General features: G+C 37.3%; 2 protein-coding genes across 2 annotated transcripts; one reads left to right on the top strand and one right to left on the bottom strand.

Moving 5' to 3' along the window:
- Positions 1–4017: 4017 nt before the first annotated feature.
- Positions 4018–8837, bottom strand: LOC100972847 (olfactory receptor 2AG1). Its single transcript, XM_063608351.1, has one exon. It carries the CDS (start codon positions 6760–6762, stop codon positions 5812–5814), a length of 951 nt encoding a protein of 316 aa, XP_063464421.1. The 5' UTR covers positions 6763–8837; the 3' UTR covers positions 4018–5811.
- Positions 8838–22583: 13746 nt separating this feature from the next.
- Positions 22584–25968, top strand: LOC100972491 (olfactory receptor 2AG2). Its single transcript, XM_003819094.5, has one exon. The coding sequence runs from the start codon at positions 22668–22670 to the stop codon at positions 23715–23717; it is 1050 nt and encodes a 349-aa protein (XP_003819142.4). The 5' UTR covers positions 22584–22667; the 3' UTR covers positions 23718–25968.
- Positions 25969–26676: the final 708 nt, after the last annotated feature.

The raw sequence follows: 26676 nt of genomic DNA, 5'->3' as shown, positions 1-26676 counted from the left end.
ATGTGTGTGTGAAAAACTCTCTTTAGCACCTTTGCAATTTTTCTGTAAGCCTAATATTGTTCCAAAATTTAGAAGTTTATTTTAAAAAGAAACACGTTATTAGTTTTTCCTTACCAAATATTTTAAGAGAAGTTTGATTTATTTTACTGGCTTTCATAAAATAAAGATATATTTTCCCTTCCTTTATAGTTACAATAATATGTGCAGCTAACAATTGACTTTTTTGAATATTTACCTGCATTTTTTTATTATCATGATATTCATGAATTGATGCTGTTTTTATTTAGCTAATTGATAAGACAGAGATGAAGTGAAGTATAATTAACAAAATTGATAAAGTTAGTGCTTTATATACTTAGCAACTCTAAAAAATTATGCCAGCTCTTTTGAATATCACCATTTGGTGCCAGCAAGAATGAGTGGACATCTCCATGTGCTTGGTAGAGAAGCAGGCCTATAGGGCAGGTGTATTCATTTTCTCTTAGAAGCATTCCTTAGATCAAGATTGCCTTGTGTGATTTTCATGTTTCATAGTCACACTTCATGAAAACCAATGGCCCCCGCCTTCCCAGAATTAGTGACAATACACAATATGCCTTTCAACAAAGATTTTGGTTGGTTGGAGTGGGGAAAGAGCTAGGTCCATTCTTCTCCACCAAACATCAGTCACACATAGGCCTTCAGATCCTCAAGGACTGGAGAACATTTTCTAAGACTTCTCATTTTTTCAGTCCCTTGCTTCAGCTCCCTGTAGCTAACTTTGGCTACTCACCAAGACACAGGTGCATCTCCTTGGCCTTTGTTCTTGCAAAACTTCTAGCAGTTGACTCCAGATTTTATGGTTACTTTTGGCACAATTAGCAGCAGAGACAGAAATAACTAGGCTGTGGATGACTTGATGGACAGAAGGGTCTGTCAGTTCACCCTTTTCTTAGCATGCAGGGCACACTTCACAGATGTTAATGTCTGAGTGCTTCCTGGAGTCCAAAGCAGTGGTGGGGCCTCTTGTCACTGAGGAGGAATTATTATCCTATAGCTTCACTGTTTGCTGTCATTGCTCTGCGTTCCTTCCTGTCCTAGGCTGAAAGCCTAGAGGGCTCTACACTGCAAGTCGTCTCATCTAATTTGTGCTATTCAAATCCTGGCTGTAGTTCATATTCCAGCAGAGGTAATATTTTACATTTCTGTAATGAGGACAAAGCAGCTTTAGAAATGTTTTCAAAGGATTTTTTATGTTTATTATTATGTATAATTTGCCGATAGTTTTCTTTTTTTTCCAACTTTATTGAGATATGGTTGACAAATATGACTAGAATGTATTTAAGGTATACAATGTGATGATTTGATATATGTATACCCTGTGAAATGATGACCACATGCAAGCTAATTAACATAGCAACATATCAATCACCTTACATACCCTCTGTGCATGTGTGTTGTGAGAACACGTGACATCTACTTCTGCAGCAAATTTCAAGTACACATTTTTATTAACTTCAGTCACCATGCTATATGTTGGAACCTCAGAAATTATTCATCTTAAAAATAAAAGTTTGTATCTGTTGACTAATATTTTTCATTTCCTCCCACAGTCACCCCAAACCCTTGGCAAACACCACTGTACTCTCTATTACTGAGTTAGACTCTTTTCTAGCTTCCACATTAAGCAAAATTAGGCAGCATTTGTATTTCTGTGTTGGGCTTATTCCACATAGCATAATGTCCTCCAGGTTGGTCTATTTCATTGCAAATGACAGAGTGCCCTTCCCTTTTAAGGGTAAATAATATTCTATTGTATAAATAGACCACATTTTCTTTATCCATTGGTCTGTTGATAGACTCTTAGGTTGTTTCCAATATTTTGTCTATTGTGAATCATGCTGCAATAAACATGGAGTGCAAATATGTCTTGGAAACAGCGATTTAATTACCTTTGGATATATAGTCAGAAGTGGGAATCTTGGATCATACAGTAGTCATAGTTCGAATCTTTAGACCTCCATACTGTTTTGCATAGTGGCTGTACCATTTTACATTCCCATGAATTGTGTACACGGGTTCCATTTTCTCCCCATACCTACCAACACTTGTTTTGCTTTGACTTTTTTGGTTTTCAGAAATAATACTAACAGGCAAGACGTGGTATCTCATTGTTTTTTGTTTGTTTGTTTTCTGAGACGGAGTTTCGCTCTTGTTGCCCAAGCTGGAGTGCAATGGCACGATCTTGCCTCACTGCAACCTCCTCCTCCCAGGTTCAAGCGATTCTCCTGCCTCAGCCTCCTGTGTAGCTGGAATTACAGGTGTCCACCATCACACCCGGCTAATTTTTTGAGTCTGTGGATTATACAAGTAGTGAGGTCTTTGGGACTCAAAAACATATGGACAGAACTTAAATCTATGTAAGTGGATGAAATTACTCAGGAAGAGATTCTTGATTGAGAAGACAGGGAAGTCCATATTTGTATCATCTGAATGTGGAAACATTCATAAAGAAAAACGAATCCAATAAGGCAAAAAAGGTTAGGGATTAAAAAGCAAGCCAGAGTTGTGTGGTGTCTGGAAGCCAAAAAAAGAAAAATTTCCCAACAGAAGGGTGAGGTCAATTATATCAATGTTGCTGAAAGGTTGATGGAGGAGAATATGGAGGTGAACATTTTATTTAGCACATTAATGATAATTTTGACAGAGAACAGGTCCATAGAAAGAGACCAGAGCTTGATTGAAAGTGGGTTAAGATGTGCATAGAAGATCAGCAGAGGAGAAAATGGGCATAAATGTTCCCTTTGTATTTTTTTTTTTCCTGTGAAGAGAAGCTGAAAATAATGCTACAGTTACTGAGGGGGATTGGAGTCATGCAAAGACTTCTTACTTTCTTAATTAATTAATTAATTTATTTATTTATTTTGAGACAGAATCTCACTCTGTTGCCCAGACTGGAGTGCAGTGGTGCAATCTCGGCTCACTGCAGTCTCTGCCTCCCGGGTTCAAGCAGTTATAATGAGAGAAAACAGGAAGTGTACCTGCAGGCACAGATATGTGGAAGATTTGAAGAGGGCTTTTGTAGCCAACTGCTTCTGTTCTAGTGAAGCGTGAGGCAAGGCATCAGCTTAGAATGATGGTGTGGAATGGTCATTTTAAAACTGACTGAGACTAGGTTCCAGAAGTGTAGTCATGCACCATGTTCAGGAAGGCAAGGCTGAGTATTGTAAAAAATGCTCAAATTACAAATTAATTTATCAGTTAAATATATTCACAATCAAATTACAAGTGAGCTATTAAGATGTGAATGATAGAATCAAATGTCTTCCAAAAGAGTAAAGGGGAGAAAGAAGCTAGAACTGAAGAGTTAGCCAAAATATAGCTTACTAGAACATGTCTGATGAAGGTAGTAAAATAATAGAAAATGAAAAGATTACTTTAAAATATTACTAGGAAAATGGTAGCTTTGACAAAAGTTGAAACATCACCATTTTCACATGTAAAGATAAGTTCGACATTTATTGTTAAAGTTAAACATATAGAGTGAGTGACAAAACATATAAAATATATAAATTGTTACCTAAATTGAACTGTATGATGCACAGCAAAGACATCAATGAAAATAGAAAATTATATCCTAACAGTAAAAATCACTGGAAAAAAATAAAATAAAAGATATCCTTCACTATACAAATATTTTAAATATTTCTCTGTCTAAAAATCATGCAGATATTAGAAGCCAAATAACAAATTGAAAAGAAGTTATTACCACAAATATAACAAAGTCTCCGTGTTCCTAACCTGTAAAAAAACTTCAACAAATCAATAAGAAAACCGTGGACAAGTTACTTAAGCAAATTAAAATAGGCAAATTTTATACCTTATCAATTAGTGAAGACTACTTATATGTAAAATTTAACATGAAAAAATATGTAGTGGGCTAAGTACACTTATATGTTGCTGGAAGGAATGCAAAATATTTAACATTTTAAGAAAACAATTTGTCTTTTCATATGAAGAGTATTAAACAGATTTTTAACCTTGGTTCGAGTAATTTCACTCATAGGAATTTTCTATAGAAAAAAAGTCACACATCCAAGAGATTGACATTACTGATTTCACACACACATACACACACACACACAGACACACACACACACACACACACACACAATGTTAAAGGTAAAACAATGATAAAATAGCTAATAATGTTACAAAACACCCATATGATGTAACATTATACCATCACTCAACAGTATTTTCAGGGCCATTTATTCTGTAGGTGTTAAATTTATTAAATACTTATTATATGACACATGCTGATTACAAGTATAAAGATGTCTTTATATTTATATTTACTAACTTGTTTCATCCTCACAACACTACAAAGTAGGTCTTATTGTTAATGTCAGTTTACACTTTGCAAACTTGCAGACTTGGGCACAAACAGGTTAAGTAATATGCTATAAGTTATAGAAATAAGTGGGGTGTATTCAATTCTAACTTCTGTACGCTGATAACTGACCCTAGACTCTTTGCAGTGCTGTATACTGCCACTATATAATATAGGAAAAATAACTGTATGCTTGTAGGTTAAAAAAATCTGTTTTACACACACACATCAACTCAGTCAAATGCATGCCTGTATTAAAATGGAAGGAAATTCATATAAATACGTGTAGGAATTATCTCTACTCAGCCTTGCCTTCCAAACATGATATACTACTACTATACTTTCTGAACCTAGTCTCAGTTACTGTTTTAAATTACTATAGGAATTGATTTAAAAAGTGTTAGCGAATCTTCAAACAGCAATATCCCCCAAAAGAGTGTCATTTAATTAGCCATATCATTTTATATCATTTTTAATCTTCAAAATGCAACTCACAGCTTTTGTTCACATCTTTTGTTTTCAATATTCTCAGACTTATAAACAAACTAATAGTAGTGCAGCATAATTAAGCTGGTGAGAAAATGCATTATGTTGTCCTCTCCGTCTTTAGCACAAACATACAGACACACTGACTTAAATATCCACACCCACCACGCATGTGAACACTGCAATGGTTGGAATGTCACAAGATAGCGTTGGATAATGGAAAATCACTATTTTGCTTGTTTGTTTTTGTATTAGCAAGAAATAAGCAAAGTTGTTTATCATGAACCTTGCTTATGGACTACCTTCACCTCCTATTTTCTTCATTTTATTAATAATTGCATTTTAGGAACTATAAAGTATCTCCATGTCGAAAACGAACAAACAAAAACAAACAAGCAAAGACACTTGTTAGAGCGTTTCATATGGCTGATATTTAGAAAGAAAAAAAAGAGCAAGTACAATGCAAATACAATCAAACTACTACCAGTTGGGGCATTAGACAGGAAGTCTATATAACCTTTTAATAAGGTCACTTGGTCTAAATTTGTGCAAATCTCAAGACATCTCCCCCTTTGGTGTTTGGGTTTTACTTACACCACCCACTTGAAACTTTCCTTTCTCTGGTTCTTTTCCTTTCCCTGATCCAATATAAACTTCGAAGGTTAGGGGTCATGTCCCAAGATGGGAACCCATTTAACTAAATACCTTCCTGGGAAAATAAAGATGAAATTTTAAATAGAGTGAAGAGTAATTTTAGATAGTGTAAATCATGCCCTATAAATTACTTCATGGAGAGATTTAAAGAGCATTTGACAAATCCAGTTACATTCCTTCACTTTTCTATTAAATGCTATACTCTGCACTGTATTGGTTTTACCATTAGTGTTTGATTCATAACATGAATCTTTTGACGCTCAGGAGAAGGAATTTTGGAAGCTAGCCATGATCCTTCCCTAGAGCGTGGAGTGTGCTGGCAGCATGTATTTTCCCAGGACCCTCCTCAAGGCCTCCATGACCTCCTTATTCCTCAGGCTGTAGATGAGGGGATTCAGGGCTGGAGTGACAATTGTGTAGAAAACAGAGATGATGTTGTCTTGTCTGGTGCTGTGGAAGGAACTGGGCAAGACATACATGAATGTGGCAGCTCCATAGAACATCCCAACCACAGTCAGGTGGGAAGAGCAGGTGACAAGGGCTTTCTTCCTCCCCTCATTTGATGGCATATGGAGCACAGTGAGTAGAATTTGTGTATAGGAGGCCAGTATAGCAGCAAGAGAGGGAATCAGGAAGGTCACACCCATCACATATACCATGAGCTCATATCTGGAGGTATCAGCACAGGCCAACTTCAGCAAGGGTGGGATCTCACAGAGCAGATGCCTGATTTCCCAGGACACGCAGAAAGGGAGGTGCATAGTGTACATGGTATGTCCTATAGCAATCAGGGATGCCAGGATCCAGGACGTGGCCACCATGAGCCAGCAGACTCTTGGGCTCACGAGGGTCATGTATGTCAGAGGATGACAAATGGCCACATACCTGTCACAGGCCATGAAGGCCAGTAGGAGGTCCTCGGCACCACCCATTGTCAGTGCCAGGAACATCTGAAGGGCACAGCCTCCAAAGGAGATGGTGTTTTCTCTGCGCAGAAAGTCCGCAAGCGCCTTGGGAGTGACAACAGATGTGAACAGGAGGTCCATGAGAGAGAGGTGCCCAAGCAGGAGGTACATGGGCATGTGGAGCTGGGCTTCCATGGTGATAGCCAGGAGCAGTAGGCCATTGCCGATCAGGGCCAACAAGTATAGGATTGTAATTGTAGCACAGAGCAGTTCAGGAGACCCACTGTCATTCAGAATCCCCACCAAGATGAAGCCACTTCCCAAGGTGAAGTTCCAGAGCTCCATGCTGTGGTTTCTTTCATCACCTAGAACAAGATGGATACTTCATGAATTTTTGCTAAGATGAACTCTAGTTTTGGAATATCAGAGGCTCCTTAGGACATGAATCCACTGAGATGTTACCCTTTCCACTGATAACTGACTTTGCCTCTTGATTTCTGAATGTCTGACTTCTCACTGTATTTTGATAAAAGTTCCATCTAAATGGAGAACAGACATCACAGTAATAACTAAACATTAAGAGATCACACATAAAATCTTATTTAGGACATTAAACCTGAACATGTATCTTTCCAAAAGCAAAAAATTATCTTTCTCTTAAGATTAAAGAAATATTCTGCCACACAAATCCTTGATTATCCTTGTAACTATCCAGTTAGTTTTCTTCATAGACTTGTTTTGATATGAAATTCCAAACAGGTACAGAGACTGGTTTTCAATAAAGCACTTTCACTTCTTTTTCCATAGAACTTACAGCCACATTTGTTTGCAGTACTCAAGGCAGTAGATGAAAGCCTCGTTAGTAGGCTAAAACTTGTCCACCTTAGTTACTTCTCTCTTGGCCAGCCCCACGTTCTACAGAAGCTTGAGAGAGAAGGGATAATGGACTGCCTGAGACAAGAGAATGTTGTGTTTGAGAAGATGTTGCATTTAGAGCTAAATACTTCAGGGTCAATGCAAATGTGTTTATTTAAAACAGGTTATATTAAGATGTGAGCTTGGAAGGGCTCTGAAATATAACATATGAGGTCTTTCCTAGGAAGATCAGGATGTTTGTGTTTGGGAGAAATGGTGAAAGGGAACAAGAGAGCATCTATTATATGCTGTAATTATGCTCAATAATTCTATCCCCTCTCCTGCCTTTGACCAGATGTTCACTCTCCCTTCTGCAGGGCCAGAACATTTAAACTTGGTAGAAGGACCACAGGAATAGGGAGGAACTGCTTTTCCAGAAAGCAGCTGTTGGTGTTGTGGTACCCAATCCCATGGAGAAGCCAAGGAGAAGGACAAGGGCCTAAGATTGACAGGAGTCTATGTGCATTGTGAAACTGGATAGATAAAGCCAACTGTGAACATGCAGTTAAAGATTTTGAAGTGAAGCATCCTTTGTCAATCATTTCCCCATATACAGCATCTATGTTTTCATATTTCACTGGTTTCCACTAGCCTCTTATGGGGCCATTAGTACCTTAACGGTTAAAAGGTATAAGAACATGCAATGGACATATCATCACTTTTTAGATGGCCCTTTAGGATATTCATCATCTGATAGATGCAAAAATGCGTTACCGGGAGCCAGCAGAGCACACAGGGTCTAAAGACAAGTATTGCGATTTCCACCAGGAAGCAGATACCCATGCCTGGGCTGTAGCACAGTCCTTATTGGTTCTCTTTTCGGGTTCAGAAAATTAAGAATAGACAAATTGGAACAGGCTATGAAGCCCAAACATTATACTAGGGAATCTGGCAGACCGAGTAGTTCAAGTTCTTAGGGTATGCTTTGGACTCCATTTTTCCTACTCAATTTACCTAGAGGCACACCTTTCCCTGAAATAAATACAAAGTCCTTACCTCAGGTTGTGAGAAGCTTAGCTGTCCGACCACTCAGACTTTCCTAGGGATTGTTTGAAGTTCAAGGATGTTCCAGTCGAAATGGGAAGAAAGGACGTGGCTTTCTTCAGCAGTGTTCAGTTGGTTTAACATTGCCAAGTTGGGTTAAGTGTCTGAAAAGTACTAGTGAGATCAGATGTCAGGGCCCTTCTATTCCTTCCACTTATCTGCAGGTCTACCCTAGAGATAGCAGTGGATGCAGACAGACAGCTAATACAGAATTTGGGTAGTTTCCTATATAGGAAGAAGATTACTTTCTTGTTCTCACACCTGTGAAGAACTAGTAGCAACTACTTTCATACAGGTTGCCAGGGTGAGAGCCCCTCTAGCCCTAGAGCAGTTACCAGACTGAGTTCTTGGGTTCAGATACTCAGACTTTCCTTCATTCTTGCTGGGGTCAGGGAGCAAAGATAAAAGCTTCAGCGTCCTGGAGGAAGTAGATATTGAGTCGATATTGAAAGAGCTGCCCAAAGGAGATTCTGTTGTCCCCTGCCTCACTCTCCCTGGGGCCAAAGGTGAGCCAGAGCCTTGTCCTGAGAGAGGCTGCCCTGTCTTTTGATCCATGATCTCTTCCCTCTATTTTACCCCTATGTTCCGAGGGACTTATCCTCTCAACTCAAATGGCTTCCCTGGAAATGCTGGCCCAAGATCAGGATGACAATTAATCCTCATGGGTGTGTTTCCTGGCCTGGTATTCCTATATTCTTCTTTCACTAAATAAGCTCCTAGGCTCTATGTTTCTATTCCACAAGGGAGGCACTGATAGCTTGTTTCTAAATTAACTAAATAGAACAGGACACAAAGTCTCCTTATGTGGCCAGCCCTCTGTCCCAGAAAATAAGGTGGCTTTCCTTACTTATGTGGCATGCTGCTTCCTTCTTTATGATCCTTTTACCCTGGACTATCTCCTATTCAATATGACTGCTCCCTGAGGAGTCTGTAAATGTGAGGTCTTCCCCTCATTGACCTTTGGCAATCCAGTATGGCTTATATGTCTTGGTGTTACTGTGTTCTTCCACCAGTGATGCTTAAAGAGTAAATAGACAGTTTTCTAAGTATTGGGCACGAAAACAAAAAGGAATTCATACAGTACTGAACTTGAAGAGTATCAATATCAATGAAAACATTTTATATTCTCCCAGAAATAAAAGACAGATTACCCACTAAGTAAAGACAACTAGATAATAGTGGACTATCAATAGCAGCAATAGGACAAGGGAGAAATATATTCAAAAGTGCTGAGGAAACTTAACTGCACACCTATGATTCCAGGCACAGCTGAGCCATTATTAATGAATTAGGACAAAGTAAAAATGACACTGGAAAGTATTTATCCCCAAACACTCCCAATAAAATAATTTCAGCAAGGAGAAAAGTGGCACCTAGAAAATGTATACAAGGAGAAATAATGAACTTAGAAATTGATTCAATAAGTGAATTGGCAAGTTTAATTCATGAAAAATAAAATATGTTTATATTTTTAAAAGAGTAAAACTAAAATTCTTCACAAAAATAATAACATGAGTGGAATTTTCCTATGGGTACTTGAAGTCTGTAGAAGCAGAATATTAAAAGCTTCATATTTATTTAACACTATAATTTCCTTTTTTCGTTATTCATTAAAGTGCAATCTACATACAGTAAAATTCACCTTTTTTAGTATACAGTTTTACAAGTTTTGACAAATGTATATAGTCTTGAGACCACCACCAAAATCAAGACACAGAAGTTTCATCAGCCACAAGAATTCTCAGGTGCCTGTTTGTATTCCTCCCCTCCCCCTCCCAAGCCCCTGCCAACTGTCTGATCTGTTTACTGTCACTATTATTTTGTCTTTTCCAAAATGTCATATAAATGACATCATACGTTTTGAGCCTAGCTTCATTCACTTAGAATAATATGTTTTAGATTCATCCGTATTCTTGTATCTACTAGCAGTCCTTTCTCATTTAATACTGAATAGTACCCAATTGTATGGATCTATCGTCGTTTGTTTATCCATTCACCAGTTGAAGGGCATTTCTGTTGTTTCCTATTTTGTTGATTATGAAAAAGCCATCATAAACTTTCATGTACAGGTTTTGACATGAATATAAATTGTCTATTCATTTGGGAAAATACCTCAGAGTAAAACTGGTTATGTGGTAAGTGTATGTCTAGGTTTATAAAACTTTGCCAGACTTTTCCATATTGACTGAACCATTTTGCATTCCCAATTTTATTTCCTTTTTTCATTATTTTAAGCTGTAAAGAATAGGCTTTTTAAATTTTAACTCAAAATGGATGAAATATTGCCTGAGGCCTTACATTTCAAGTCTTCCCAATTAACATGCAAAGAAAAAATAAGAGTTTTTTAAAAGAAACAGGATTATTCATGCCAATAAAGAAGGAGGTACAATTCCAAACAGAAAGTCATCTAAGAAAACACATACATGCATACATGCTTAGAGCTGGAGACTGAAAACATTATCACAATTAAGTGCTGTCTACATGGTAACATTGAAAATGTTCTTACAAAATTGCTTAAAAATTTTTTGAGATATTTAAATTATAAAGATTTTATTTACTATGGAATATAGCTTTTAATCTCTAAGCCCTTTTATACTCATTTGTCATCATAGGTAATGATATGAAAATTCCCACTTAACAGTTTATAAAACATAAAAAAAATCATTTTCTTTGTCAGACACGTGAGTCATAAACCTTGAGTCATAAAGTCTTTGTGTCAAAATATAATTTTTGGAAAGCTACAAATATGATGCCCACAAATATAGAATGATATATATGTTAATAAGAAAGTTTGCGAGATAGTAAATCTGATTCAAAAGGCATTTGAAGAATAGTTAATGTTAGAACATGTCTATCTTGTTGAAATATATAAGATTACAAGAAATCTTCATTCTGTTGATATGATGTATCACCTTGTTTGATGTGTATGCTGAACCATCCTTTTATCTCTGGGCCACCTTAACCATTTTTAAGGTGTACAGTTCAACAGCATTAAGTACACTCATATTGTTGTGTTGCCATCACCACCATCCACCTTCAGAACTTTTTTTTTTTTTTTTTTGAGATGGAGTCTCACTCTGTCATCCAGACTGGAGTGCAATGGAATGGTCTCAGCTCACTGCAACCTCTGCCTTGCGGGTTCAACCGATTCTCCCACCTCAGCCTCCTGAGTAGCTGGGACTACAGGTGCGTGCCACCACACCTGGCTAATTTTTCTTTTATATTTTTGGTAGAGACGGGGTTTCACTATGTTGACCAGGCTGGTCTCGAACTCCTGACCTCGTGGTCCACCCACCTCAGCCTCCCAAAGTGCTGGGATTACAGTCGTGAGCCACCGCGCCCAGCCTGCTGTTTTTTAGAACAAGAAAAATTGTGGTATTAACAAATTTTAGGAGACTGAATCAAACACTCAGTTTTGGATTAAAAGTGAAGTGCTTACTAGCCATCCAGGCAGAAAGGTCACATCAGCAATTAGCTAAATGAGTTTGTGCTTCAGAGGAAGTCATGTCCTTGGGAGTTGATATGTATTTAAACCTATGGGATGATGAAATTGCCAGAGAATATTGAATGAGAAGGAAAGGAGGCTTGAATGGAGCCACAAGCCACTTCAATATTTAGATGTCACGTTGAAGAGAAGAAGTTGGCCAAGTAAAGACTGAATCCAGTGGAGTACTTAGAAAACCTGTTGGTTGTAGTGGCCTGGGAGTAAAAAATGATGCTCCCAAAAGGAGAGAATGATCCAATTCTGTCAAACATGGCTGAATGTGTGAGCAGGATGAAGATAAAGAAGTGATACTGAGTTTGGTATCACTTCTTTATCTTCATCCTGCTCACACATTCAGCCACATTTGACAGAATTGGATCATTCTGAAGCTGGAAACCATAATTCTCAGCAAACTATCACAAGGACAAAAAACCAAACACCGCATGTTCTCACTCATAGGTGGGAATTGAACAATGAGAACACTGGGACACAGGAAGGGGAACATCACACACCGGGGCCTGTTGTGGGGTGGGGTGAGTGGGGAGGGATAGCATTAAGAGATATACCTAATGTAAATGACGAGTTAATGGGTGCAGCACACCAACATGGCACATGTATACATATGTAACAAACCTGCACGTTGTGCACATGTACCCTAGGATTTAAAGTATAATAATAAAAAAAAAATATATATATATATATATATATATATATGAAGTGATACTGAGTTTGGTGTAGGAACATTATTGCTGAATCTGACAAGCACAATTGTAGTAATGTGGTGCTGAGGGCAGAGAAGACTGATTACAGTGGCATGAGCCATAGATGGTAGAAAAGGATGTGGAAACTTTGGGTTTAGACACATCTTTCAAGGTGATTTGCTGTGAGAATTGGGGGAACTGTAAGGGAAATGTAATTTAGACAGAAGACTTCCCTTAGATAGAAGATATTGGAGCATGTGTGTAACCTATAGTAATTTTCCAGTAGAGAGATGATGTAGAAGAGAATCAGGTAATTGCAAGACCAATTTCTTTGGGTATTAAGAGAATAAGATATGAAGAGCATTAGTGGAGGATTTGGCCTCTTATAGGCATTTTCAAAGATGAAAAGCTATGTGAAGATGTATGGTAAATTGGTAGTGGAAAATGAGGAAGTCCTATATGATTGCTTCTAGTTTTCCAATGATGTATGAGGCAATTTCAGAAGCTAAAAGTGAAGGTATAAAATGGTATTTTCAGAGAATAAGAAAGAGGTTTATTAGGGCTGTGCAAGATACTGTGTTCTTGGTGCAGAAGACTGAATATTGCAAAAAGCCAACATTCCCAAATTAATTTATGAGTTAAATATAACCACAATGAATATAATAATGGGATTTTTTTGACATTTGGCAGATGAATGAAAAGCTTATCAGAAATAACAGGTAATAAAACATAATGAAAGGTCAGTGATGAGAAACAGAAAAGGAGAGCCTTGAGAGACTACTGGAACTAGAGAGCTAGCTCAGAAAAACTCTTTATTACTATATGTATAAGAAGTCAGTATATGGTCAAGCAATTACAATAAATAATAATATATTTTTAAAGGTTACTAAAAATGCTAACAAGAAAATATTTGAAAACATAATAAAGTCTCAACATACATAATACAGCTAAATAATTTGGAGATGAAATAAAAAGTTAAATATCATTAACAAAATTTTTAAGCATATGTAAAAGAAAGATATGTAAGTATTTTCTGAAATAAGAATGAAAATTTTAAGAGTAAAATTCTCTGAAAATTTTAAAGAATAATATAGATTTTTATAACTACATAAATATTGTGATACTTCCCTAACAAATCCTACCATGTAGCTAAATTAAAAAACTGAAAAAAATTGCCACATACATAAGTGTTAAATTACTTGTGACTTTCATCTATAAAGATCTGTACAACATCATTATAAAAAATGAAATAATGTAAATTAAAACATCTGTTTTATTTCCTCGAAGTATTTAATAAATTAGCAAAGATAAGACAGAATTAGAAATAACATAGTAAGGCGGGCATTCTCACATAATGCTAGCCAGAAAACAAAGTGTTTCTAACTTTCTGAAAACCAATTTGGCTCTTTGTAATAAGAATTTTAAATAGAGTCTTGATCTTTATCACAGTAATTTCACTTTCAGAAATTTGATCTAAGATAAAATTAGACCCTCATATAAGAATATTTGGAGGAGTAAAACTAAATGTCAGCAAATGCCTACATATATGCTAGAGAACTCATGTGATAAAATATTATATAATCATTAAAATGAAGTTTTTCCTAGACACATACAACCTACCAAGACTGAAACATTTAACAAAGAACTAATGCTGATCTTTCTCAAAATCTTTCAAAAAAAATTAAAAGGAGAGTGTACTTCCCAGCTCATTTTACAAGGCCAGTATTACCCTGATACCAACACCAGAGAAGAACAATACAAGAAAAGAAAATTACAGGCCAATATCTCTGATAAGCATAGATGCAAGACTCCTCAACCAAATACCAGCAAACAAAATTCAACAGCCTATTAAAAGGATCATTCACCATGATCAACTGGGATTTATCCCAGTGATGCAAGGATGGCTTAATATATGCAAATAAATAATATAATACACCACATTTATAGGATAGAGGACAAAAACTGTATGATCATCTTGATATATGCAGAGAAGACATTTTATAAAATTCAACATCTTTTCATGAGAAAAACTCAACAAATTACATATTGAAAGAATGTACCTCAACATAATAAAGGCCATATATTACAAGCCCACATCTGACATCATACTTAGTGGAGAAAAGTTGAAATCTTTCCTCCAGTATCAGGAAAAAGACAAGCATGCCCACTCTTGCCATTTGTATTCAACATAGTACTGGAAGTCCTAGCCAGGGCAATCAGGCAAAAGAAAGAAACAGGCATTCAAATTGGAAAGAAAAAAGTAAATTTTCTCTATTTGTAAATGCTCATTTATATAAAAAACCCAAAATACTAAAAAAACTGTTAGAACTAAAAAATTCAGTAAGGTTGCAAGATACAAAATCAATGTATAAAAAGCACTTGCATTTCTATAGACTAAAAATGAACTATCTGAAAAGGAAATTAAGGAAATGATCCCATCCGCAATAGCCACAACATAAAATAATAAATTAATTAAAGATAAAATAAATGATAAAAAAGATTAAAGATAGCCACAAAATAAAATAATAAAACAAATTAAAATACTTAAAAATAAATTTAACCAAGGATGTGAAAGATTTGTACACTGAAACTATAAAACATTGATGAAAGAAATTGAAGGAGATACAGAAAATGGAAATATATCCCACGTTCATAAATTGGAAAAATTAATATTGTTAAAATATCCATACTACCAAAAGCAATCTATAGCTTCAATTCAATCCTTACAAAAATTTCAATGACATTCTATACAGAAATATAAAATACAATTATAAAATTCATATGGAATCACAAAAGACCCCAACTAACAGAAGCAATCTTGAGCAAAAAGAACAAAGCCAGAGGCATCACATTACCTGATTTCAAAATATGCTTGCAAAACTATAGTAATGAAAACAGGATGATAGCATAAAAACCTACACATACACCAATGGAATAGAATGAAATAGAGATCTATAAATCAATCCATACAGCTTTGGTCAATTGATTTTTGACAAAGGTGCCAGGAAAACATAACGGGGAAAGAGCAGTTTTTTTGGTAAGGAGTGTTAGAAAACGTAGACATCCACATGCAGAAAAATGAAATTAGACCCTATCTTATACCACATACAAAAAAATCAGCTCAAAATGGGTTAAAGACTTAAATGTAAGGCCTGAAACTGTAAAACTACTAGAATAAAATATAGGAGAATAGATCCATGACATTGGTCTGAGCAAAGATTTTTTTAATATGACCCCAAAAACACAGGGAAAAATAAGCAAATGGGACTACATCAAACTAAAATGCTTCTGCACAGCAAAGGAGACAATTATGAAAGTGATAAGACAACCTATGGAATGAGAGAATATATTTGCAAACCATACATTTGATAAGAGATTTAAACCAAAATATGTAAGAAACTCAATAGTAAGAAAACAGTCTGATTAAAGAATGAGCAGCTGGGCGCGATGGCTCATGCCTGTAATCCCAGCACTTTGGGAGGCCAAGGCGGGCAGATCACAAGGTCAGGAGATCAAGACCATCCTGGCTAACATAGTGAAACCCCGTCTCTACTAAAAATACAAAAAATTAGCCGCACGTGGTGGCGGGCGCCTGTAGTCCCAGCTACTTGGGAGGCTGAGGCAGGAGAATGGTGTGAACCCGGGAGGCAGAGTTGCAGTGAGCCAAGATCGCACCACTGCACTCCAGTCTGGGCAACAGAGGGAGACTCCGTCTCAAAAAAAAAAAAAAAAAGAATGAGGAAAGAAAATCAAAGACGTTTCTCAAGAGAGGACATAAAAATGGCCAACAAGTATATGAAAAATGTTCAACATTACTAATCATCAGGAAAATGCAAATCAAAACCACAATGAGATATCACTTCCCATCTGTTAGAATGGCTATCATCAAAAGGACAAAAGATAACAAGTGTTGGCAAAAATATGGAGAAAAGGGCACACTTAAACAATGTGGGTGAGAATGTAAATTGGTACAGACATTAGGGAAAGCAGTATGGAGGTTCCTTAAAAAAATAAAAATAGAACTACCATATGATCCAGCAATCCTACTACTGGGTATATACCCAAAGGATAGGAAATCAGCATGTGGAGGAGATATCTGCACTCTCATGTTAATAGCATCCTTATTCTCAATAGCCAAGCTATGAAATCAACCTAAGTGTCCATCAACTGATGAATGAATAAAGAAAATGTCATATATATGGGTGTATATATATATATATATATACACACACACACACACACACACACATTGGAATACCACTTAGCTTTTTTTAAAAAAAGGAAATGCTATAGTTTGTGACAACATAGATGAACTTGGTGGATATTATGTCAAGTAAAGCAAGCGAAACTCAGAAAGAAATATACTACATGTTCTCTTCATATGTGGAATCTAAAAGGGTTGAACTCACAAAAGCAGAGAGTACAATGGTGGTTACCAGGGGACAGTAGAGGTGCAGGACATTGGGAAGATGTTGGTCATGGGATACAAAATTTCAGTTATATGGGAAGGGTAAGTTTAAGAGATCTATTGTACAACATAGTAACTACAGTTAGTAGCCATGTATTATATTCTTGAAATTGTTCACAGTATATTTTAGTGTACTTACCACGCAAAAAAGATAAATGTATGAGGCAATGCCAATGTTAATTAGCTCAATTTATCCATTCTACAATGTATACCTATTGCAAAACGTCATGTGGTACACAATAAATATATACAATTTTTACTTTTCAACTAAAAGTTTTTAAAGGAACCTATTACAAAAATGAGAGGAATTTAGAGAAATAGTATGAAAGAAAAGGAAAACCTAGGGATTATTTTTTGAGCAGAGAAGTCATGATCATCTTTGAAAGCTAAACCAAAGGATTGAGAGAGGGATTAGGATACAAGAAAAATACGTAAATGAAGAAGTAAAGGCAGAGAGAATAGGGAATGAAGATGTAAAAGGAGGAATCTCAGTAATAATTGGAGAAGGCAACCCTAAAGTGGAGAAGGAGAACTTATCCTCTGAAATAAAAGGCTAAGGAGTAAAAATAGTTCCTATATAAGACAATGAAAAGGTGTAAGAAAGTTTTCATCTGAGAAACTTAATCATCTGTGATCTTTACTTTTACCTATGAAATAGAAAGAAAGGTTGAATGTCAGGTATGTAGGGACTAATCGATTATTACCATAAACTCAGCTCCCAGAATGCAAGCTAGGACCTTGATAATATCCTCATCTTCCCATAAGGTCATGAAACAGTGAGAGAAATCTAATGTAGCTGATGCCATCTTACTTCTGACCTCACAAGCTAACTGCCTTTGCTCTTTCCTACTGTGGACCAAGCCAATCACAAAAAGAATTTAGATTATACTTTAACTTTAGAACTAATGACTCTCTCACTTTTGAAACAGACCCCCAAGGAGGTAAGGAAGTATGCATACAAGTAACAATGAATAAAGATTTATAGAAACAAGGTGGACTTGACAAGTAGTTGACCATGAACAAAGAAGTTTTGCCGCCTCCTCAGACCTTTGCTGATGCCCAGACATCTGTGTTCACCAGTCACCTCCTGGTCTTAGCCCCATCCCTTTTCCCCCTCCCTCTAACATAAAAGGAGCCTAAAAATTAATCAACTTTAGATAGTTCTTTAGGATGTTAGTCCACCACCTTCTCAGTTTGCTGGCTTTCTGAAATAAAGTTGTCTTCCTTGCCCCAACACCTTTTCTCTCCACTTATTGGCTGTCGTGTGGCAAGTAGTAGAAGATTTGGACTCGACCACAGTTAGCAGTCCAGCTCTCTGCCTCCTTTCACTATAACTATTAACCCAAATTTCATGTCCATCATTTTCTTTCTTCATTTATATATAGTTTTATTGAATGTACACATATTTATAGGAAGTTTATTTTCACTTAAGTTCTTAATGCTGTAAAAGAAGTACCACGATATATAATCCTAAGGTGTCTCTTGCTTCCCTTAATATTAGTTTCCTAAGTTGCTTTTTTTATTGTATGCTCTGATTCCTTTGTTTAGATTCCTACATAGTAACCCTTTGGTGCATATCTATCTATTCCACTGTTGATGGGCATAAAGGTCGTTTCTAATTTTTATTGTACTGTGAATAATGCTGCTCTTACAATTTACATATTTAAAACCGTCTTTTGAGTACATTCCTTTTATAATTAAAAAATAAAAAGATTTTTATATTAGTTCTTCTGTTGCACTTCTGAAATAATTTTGAGTATATATTTTATATAAACAGAAAGTGGAAACTTATTTTTATTTTTTTTAAGTTCAAAGAGAAAAGATATGATAACTCCGGAAGAAATTTTCAGCATTTCCTGGTGAAATGGGTGATTAAAGAGATACTAAAGAATGAGGAAGATTAAGCAAAGAATTGGGTGAGAGATGGGAAAGCCTGAACTAAAAGCAGAAGTGAGTGCAAGCAGGTGCTCTGTCATCATCCCAAAGCTCTGAGCAGCTCAGCTGACTGATCACAGAATATGTAGGCCCATGAACAAATGCACACACACAAGAGGGAGTAGAAAGGAGAAACAAAGAACTGAAAAATAAATTAGTGCTGGATCCTCATTAAAGCTCAGTGAAGGAAGACTTGATATTAACAGAAGCATAGTTAACTGCCTCTAGTTGGTAATAGCCCAGGCTAGTGGCACAAAGAGGGATATGTGAGTGGCAGCATCTATAGAACCCATGAGACATACTTTATATTTTGGACAGAGGGCTGGACAGGGAGGTGTTGCTTCTCAGATTGGTTACTGACACTATCTATTTTGTCAGAAACAGCCTCTGTCTGGTTTTCCGGTCAGTGATTTCTAGGTTAAAATTATAGTTTTGGTTTTGTAAGGCAGGAGAAAGATCTTAGACTCCAATGAGTGGTGAGACACAGCAAGCCCATGGGGGGCAGAACAAGGCCTCAAGGTTCAGAGCTCATTTGGTGGTAAAGTTTGAAGAAATGGCAGGCCAGGAGACATGCCCAAGGGGATTCATTAAAATCCCATTTCCTGGAGCAATATTTTCAGGGGAGGTCATGTCAGCTGAGAGGGTGAGACTATGAACCCTCCCCCAGGACAGGCCTCACTGTTGGCGCAGAGACAGTGAGGCTGGGCATTGGTGGGTCTCTTTTAAGCAGCTCTTCTTATACCTCTTTTCCCACATTCCTGCTGTGCTCCTCTTTTATCATGAAACACAGCATGAGGGGAATATATGAAATCTGAGGACCTGGACTTAAGAACTCAGCTAGAACCATTCCAAAGCAGTAAGGACTTTCTCGCAAGGACAGTGAATGAGAGAACTTTGGAAGAGATTCAGCTCCTCACTTCTGCAGGATCCTGCCCTAGGTTCTCAGCTGCCTGTCTGCATCTGTCTCTACTTCCAGAGAGGACTTGCAGTGCCAGTGACTGGAGGAGCCTTTGATCTCTGATCCTAGAGACAGCCATACACACACCTACATTCATCCTGGCCAGAAGAAGCAACTTTTCTTTCTTTGGCTTCTTAAACCTCTTTACCTGGAAGCTATGACCCTTCCCATATGAGGTAAGGGCTCTGTCTCTGTTTCAAGGCAATATGGGAAGTCTGGAAGTCCTGAGAAACAGGGTCAAGACCTTACACTGCTCTCCTTCTCAGATTCTCTAGTTCCTCAGGCTTTATGATTCACTCACTCCCATCTATATCTTATCAACCTTGTACATGTATCCATCTTGCACATGTAGGAACAACCAAAATAATTCTATGCCATTGGCCAGCCGTGAGTTCCTAGAATTCCTGATGACGGCCTCCTGGTAAAAGTCTCAGTACTTACCTTTGTTACATCTAGATTTTCCTGGCCTCCATTAGTTTGATGTGAGTCCCCAAATGAATAGTACCTCAAAGGAGGACTATCTAAAATATGCTGAAGTGCCTTTCCCCTGCAGGACTGCTTGGCACTAAGTCCAGTGCCACACAAAAAGCCAAATGAAGTAAATACAAAAAATAAATATACTGAGCAGAGATGAAAAAGAAAAACTTATAAAATATACTTCCAAAAATTTAGCTCTACCTTGTTAATTGACTGACCATTTTCCATAAACTGTAACATTGCCTCTTAATATCAGCCTTTGCTGACTTCTCTTGGTTTGAAATACCCGCAACCACCAGCAGTTTTCCAGAATGAAGCTCTTCCTCTGTAGGCCCAGTGTGTGTTCTCTGGCCTTTCCCTTTAGATGACCCCAGAGAGAACTCAGTAAATGGAAAGAAGGGAAAACAATAGTCCCGTATCAGAGGGAGGAGGTAGGTATGTAGGATCCTGAGTCCTGGTTACACCACCTTACCCAAGCCCTGATTTTTCTTCTCTTTGAAATCCTGTCCAAACATCTGGTGCAGGAAGCTAGAAGAATGTGCCCAGCTAATTATGTTCCTCCTTTTATTTACCTGTCCATTCATCTTTTTATTCAAGAAAAATGAAGGCATTTCAAATCTAATATTTAGCAGAAATAGTGCTTAGAATTGACTTTGGACTTGTGTTTTTGTTGTCAACAGACAAAGAAGGTTTTCCAGTCAGTGGGTCAGTGGTTCCTAGGTTAAAATTATAGTTTTGATTTTGTCAGGCAGGAGAAAATTCTTAGACTACATTGCGTGGTGAAACACAGTCTTATACAGGGTATTTTTCTGGGGGTTTCTTGTCCAGACTTCACTGGGCAAAAGTGCAAGGAGGACATTCATGTACTGTATTTTAAGGTTCTGACTTTCACGGTACCATCCCTCACTTTTTTTTTTTTTAATTATATCCTCACCCATTTTGATTTAGCCAGCTCCTATTTATCCTCAGCCTTTAGTTTGTATACCACTTCCTTGGTGAATCCTTTCCTGAAACCTCACTTATATGTTCTCCTAGTGTATTTTCTTTCATGTATTTTTTTTTCATTGGATGTATGTAGGTGTTTGTGTGATCGATTTTTCACATCTACACAGTTGCCCAAGTGCACTGCCTGAGATATCATAGGTCCTTAGTAAATATTTATTGAATGAATGAAAGGAGCAGGATCAGATGCGCCTTCCAATGTCAGGTTTTTATATGACCTTACCACTTAAAGGTTCTAACTCTGAGTTGACCAGGATAGGGACATAAATGGATAGTTGGAGAAGTAGGTGCAGATTATGGAAGGGAAAGATGAATAATTTGATCAAGAATTATTTGTCTCTTCCAAAAGGCCTCCTAAGTCTTCCATCCGACTGTGAAAAAACTGCATTCACAAAAAGCAAGCCAAGTGAACGCTGTCCCACATGGACCTCACACTCCACTCCTCCTCCTCAACCCCTAGCAGCAGAGCTATCATATGGATTCAGGGTTCAGCAGAAACACCATTTTCCTTGTATTCCTAAGATTTGTGGGGAGAAATCTTCTTCTCACCTTGTGTGTGTTGCTGTGGCTCACAGGTAACGCTATTGCTTTGGGCCGTTTCTACAAAGTCTCCTCCTTTGTAGCTCACCCCTTGTATCATGTGCCCTAAACACAAACACCTGCCATGCCGCCACAAATCTCATGTATTGCCTTTATTCCTGCCTGTTTCTGAGAAAACATCTTATTATTATCTCGGCAAACACCTTTTGTACTGTTCCTCTAGATTTACCTCTAGAATCGATACCGCCATGACTGTTAAATTCAGCCCAGAATTCTCTTTCCCTCCAGCAGAGCAGCACTTGAAGGGTACAGGTGATCAAGCAGCGCAAGAACCCAGAGATTCTCCTACTGAGGAAAGTAATCAACAACAATGAGACTGGTTTAAGGGAGAACACAGCAAAGAGGTTTTTTATAAATAAAATTTTAAAAACGGAATTGGAATTCCAACTACATTTTAAGCAGAAAAATAGCTAGATCTTAAACCAATCCCCAGTATATTTGTTCATTGTGAAGAAAGAGATGCTTTCATCTATCTACAAAGATGTTTGCTTGGGCTTATTCTTCAGGATACCTTATTTGAAGGGATTTCTAAATGATTACTATTAACAACATGTCAAAATACCTGATACCAGTTTAGCTGATGGTTTATTTCAATAAAAGCATTCAGAAATCAGAGGCATACTAAGAGATGGAAAATATATCATATTATGGGATTCCTATTGGCCAATGCACAGTGACCTAGAACAATCCAAAGCTAGAGTGAACACCTTTAGAAAAGCTTCCACTGATAATATATTTGGTTCTAGGCAACTAAAAAAACACATCATGGAGCTCCGGAACTCCACCTTGGGAAGCGGCTTCATCTTGGTGGGGATTCTGAATGACAGTGGGTCTCCTGAACTGCTCTGTGCTACATTTACAATCCTATACATGTTGGCACTGACCAGCAATGGTCTGCTCCTCCTGGCCATCACCATAGAAGCCCAGCTCCACATGCCCATGTACCTCCTGCTTGGGCACCTCTCTCTCATGGACCTCCTGTTCACATCTGTTGTCACTCCCAAGGCGCTTGCGGACTTTCTGTGCAGAGAAAACACCATCTCCTTTGGAGGCTGTGCCCTTCAGATGTTCCTGGCACTGACAATGGGTGGTGCCGAGGACCTCCTACTGGCCTTCATGGCCTGTGACAGGTATGTGGCCATTTGTCATCCTCTGACATACATGACCCTCGTGAGCCCAAGAGTCTGCTGGCTCATGGTGGCCACGTCCTGGATCCTGGCATCCCTGATTGCTATAGGACATACCATGTACACTATGCACCTCCCTTTCTGCGTGTCCTGGGAAATCAGGCATCTGCTCTGTGAGATCCCACCCTTGCTGAAGTTGGCCTGTGCTGATACCTCCAGATATGAGCTCATGGTATATGTGATGGGTGTGACCTTCCTGATTCCCTCTCTTGCTGCTATACTGGCCTCCTATACACAAATTCTACTCACTGTGCTCCATATGCCATCAAATGAGGGGAGGAAGAAAGCCCTTGTCACCTGCTCTTCCCACCTGATTGTGGTCAGGATGTTCTATGGAGCTGCCACATTCATGTATGTCTTGCCCAGTTCCTTCCACAGCCCCAAACAAGACAACATCATCTCTGTTTTCTACACAATTGTCACTCCAGCCCTGAATCCACTCATCTACAGCCTGAGGAATAAGGAGGTCATGGGGGCCTTGAGGAGGGTCCTAGGAAAGTACATACTGCTGGCACATTCCACGCTCTAGGGAAGGATCATGGCTTGCCTCTCACCATTCCTCCTCCAGATAAAATTCTCTACTCACTCATTCCTGCTCCAAATAAAATTCTCTACTCACTCATTCTTCAATACTGTACTCTGAGATGATAGATACATTTTTTAAATTTTACTTTTATTTTCAACTGTGAATCTGGTGTGTACAATGATCTTGAGTTAAACTCATTTGGCACACATCATCCTGACTTTGGAAACCCATGTTATAAAAATAACCAGATGGGGGAAAAGCCTTGAATGGGTCTTGTAGACTCACTGTGTGGTAGGCATCGTCCTGACACATTACCAAGTAGACATGGTAGGGGATTAGCTTTCCATTTTAACATCACATAGCAGTGAGAAGCAGCAGTAGTTTTGAACTGACCAAATTCCAATAGCCTCTCAGCATCAGAGGAGGACTACTCCCTTTGAAGCAGATTCTTAAACTACTAATAGAGGGAAGAATTTTCAGAAGATATATTAGACTTCCTGTTTATTAAGTAGATGATTATTTGAGCAGTTAGTGGAAATGAATAAGAGTTATGTGACTGCATTTGTACTCTAGACCTGAGGGACCTTCACATTGGTTACTTGAGTAATGATAAATAATTACATTGAAAGAGTGCGGCCAGGCGCAGTAGCTCACGCCTGTAATCCCAGCACTTTGGGAGGCCGAGGCAGGCAGATCACCTGAGGTAAGGAGTTTGAGACCAGCCTGGCCAACGTGTGGAACCCGGGTCTCTACTAAAAATACAAAAATGAGCGGGGCATAGTGGTGGGTGCCTGTAATCCCAGCTACTCGGGAGGCTGAGGCAGGAGAATTGCTTGACCCTGGGAGGCGGAGGTCGCAGTGAGCTAAGATCGCACCACTGCACTCCAGCCTGAGCAACAGAGAGAGACTCCGTTTCAATAAATAAATAAATAAATAAATAGAAAGAAAGAATGGAAAAGGATAAAGAAAGATATTTCTACTTGGAAATTTTGACAGTCTTTTTGAAAATGGGCATTTTTACATTGCCTAAAATTAAAACTAAAATAAAGAATGAATAAAATAGAATTGAAAGTACCAGTTTTAAAGTGAGTACAATAACAATGAGAGAAATTTGTTGGGAATATTGTCTAAATTTTTTAAAATGTGGACTTGCAGATATGTGAATGTGTTTTTAAACATTAAAACAATTGAAAGAGGTTATATTCTTGAGGTGAGTGTATGTACATGTGTGTTTCCATAGAAAAGGAAGTATAAAATTTATAATTGGCTTTCTAGCTAGCCTAAATAAGCCTTATTTTTTTTATTCTACTCATCAGTGTGGGAAGATTTATAGCAAAATTTGAGAACTTAAATTTGTTGAATGCAGAATTCCCAAAATATTTTGGCTTACATAGGTGTTATTATTCTTGAGAATAGTGCTTTGTCAAAACACAATAATTCTTGTTTTCTTTATAGAAATAATATTACATTATTTAATCTATAAAGCTAAACCATAAAAAATAAAAGATAAAGCTAATCTATAAAATTAATCCAACTTTGTTATAAAAACCGAGAAAATTTAAAAAATTAGAATAAATCAAAAATCACTTATAAATTTTTCTTTTTTGTTGCACATATATGCATTTTACTGAATTTAAATGTCCATGATGATGAAGGTGCTGTGTTTTTTCCATTTGAAATGTGGTGAATCTTCTTCCTTGCTATGAGGGAATATTTTAGAGTAGTGATGAGAAAGCGGACCAGAGTGCCCGCATTTGAATCCCTCTCTTCCTTTGGTCATCTATGCATCTTTGAACGCTGAATTAAACTCTTTGTACCTTAGTCTGCTGATGTTAAAAGTGGTGATATTTACTGGCCTGCTGTTGTGATATTGTTGGGTAGATTAAATAAGATAATTAATATCAGGTACTGAGACCACAGCTTAGTAAACTGTGCTTAAAACCTTTTGGCTGCTATATGGATAAATAGTAAAAAGCCTTTTTAAAAAATCTTATTTTATTATTTCCTTTTAGAAATGAAACATTTGTTTATTATTTTATTGACAAAATATGTATGTCTTAATGTAGTAAAACATGATGTTTTGAAATATGTATACTTTATGGAATTGCTAAATCAAGCCAACTAACATATGCTTTACTCCACATACTTATCTTTTTTGCATTAGGAAAAGTTAAAATCTACTTTCTCAGCAATTTTCAAGCACACGGTATATTCTGATTAACTATAATTGCCATGATCTACAATAAATCTCTTGAACTTATTCCTCCTGTCTAACTGAAGTTTTGTGTCCTTTCACCAGCATCTCCCAAATCCCCCTACCTCAACATTTGGTAACCACCATTTTACTCTCTGTTTCTGTAAATTCAGCTTACAGGTTCTGCATATAAATGAGATCATGTGATATTTTTCTTTCTATACCTGGCTTATTTCACTTAAAATAATGTTCCCCAGATTCATTCATCTTGTTGGAAATTATACGATTTCCTTCTTTTTTAAAGAAGGTAAGACTTTCTTTGTGAGTGTGTGTGTGTGTGTATCTATCTATATATATATATATATATCACATTTTTTAATCCATTCATTCATTGATGGACACTTAGGTTGATTCCATAGCTTGGCTATTGAGAATAATGCTGCAATGAACACAGTAGTGCAGATATCTCTTAAACATACTAATTTTATATTCTTTGGGTATACACTCAGATTGGGATTGCTGGATCATACAGTAGTTCTATGTTTAACTTTTTGAGGAACTTCCATACTGCTTAAATTGGTACAATGTAAAATGTACCAATTTACATTTCCACCAACAGTGTGCAAAAGCTCCCTTTTTTCCATTTCCTAACCAAGACTTGTCATATCTTGTTTTTTGGATAATAGCCAATCTAAAAGATGGAAGGTGATATCTCATGTAAGGTGATATCTCATTTGATTTCCATTTCCCTGAAGATTATGAATCTTA

Source organism: Pan paniscus, chromosome 9 (genome assembly GCF_029289425.2).
Source record: "Pan paniscus chromosome 9, NHGRI_mPanPan1-v2.0_pri, whole genome shotgun sequence".
In the NCBI taxonomy this organism is placed as follows: domain Eukaryota; kingdom Metazoa; phylum Chordata; class Mammalia; order Primates; family Hominidae; genus Pan; species Pan paniscus.
Note: the sequence above shows the minus strand (reverse complement) of the source record. Positions and strands in the feature narration are given on the sequence as shown.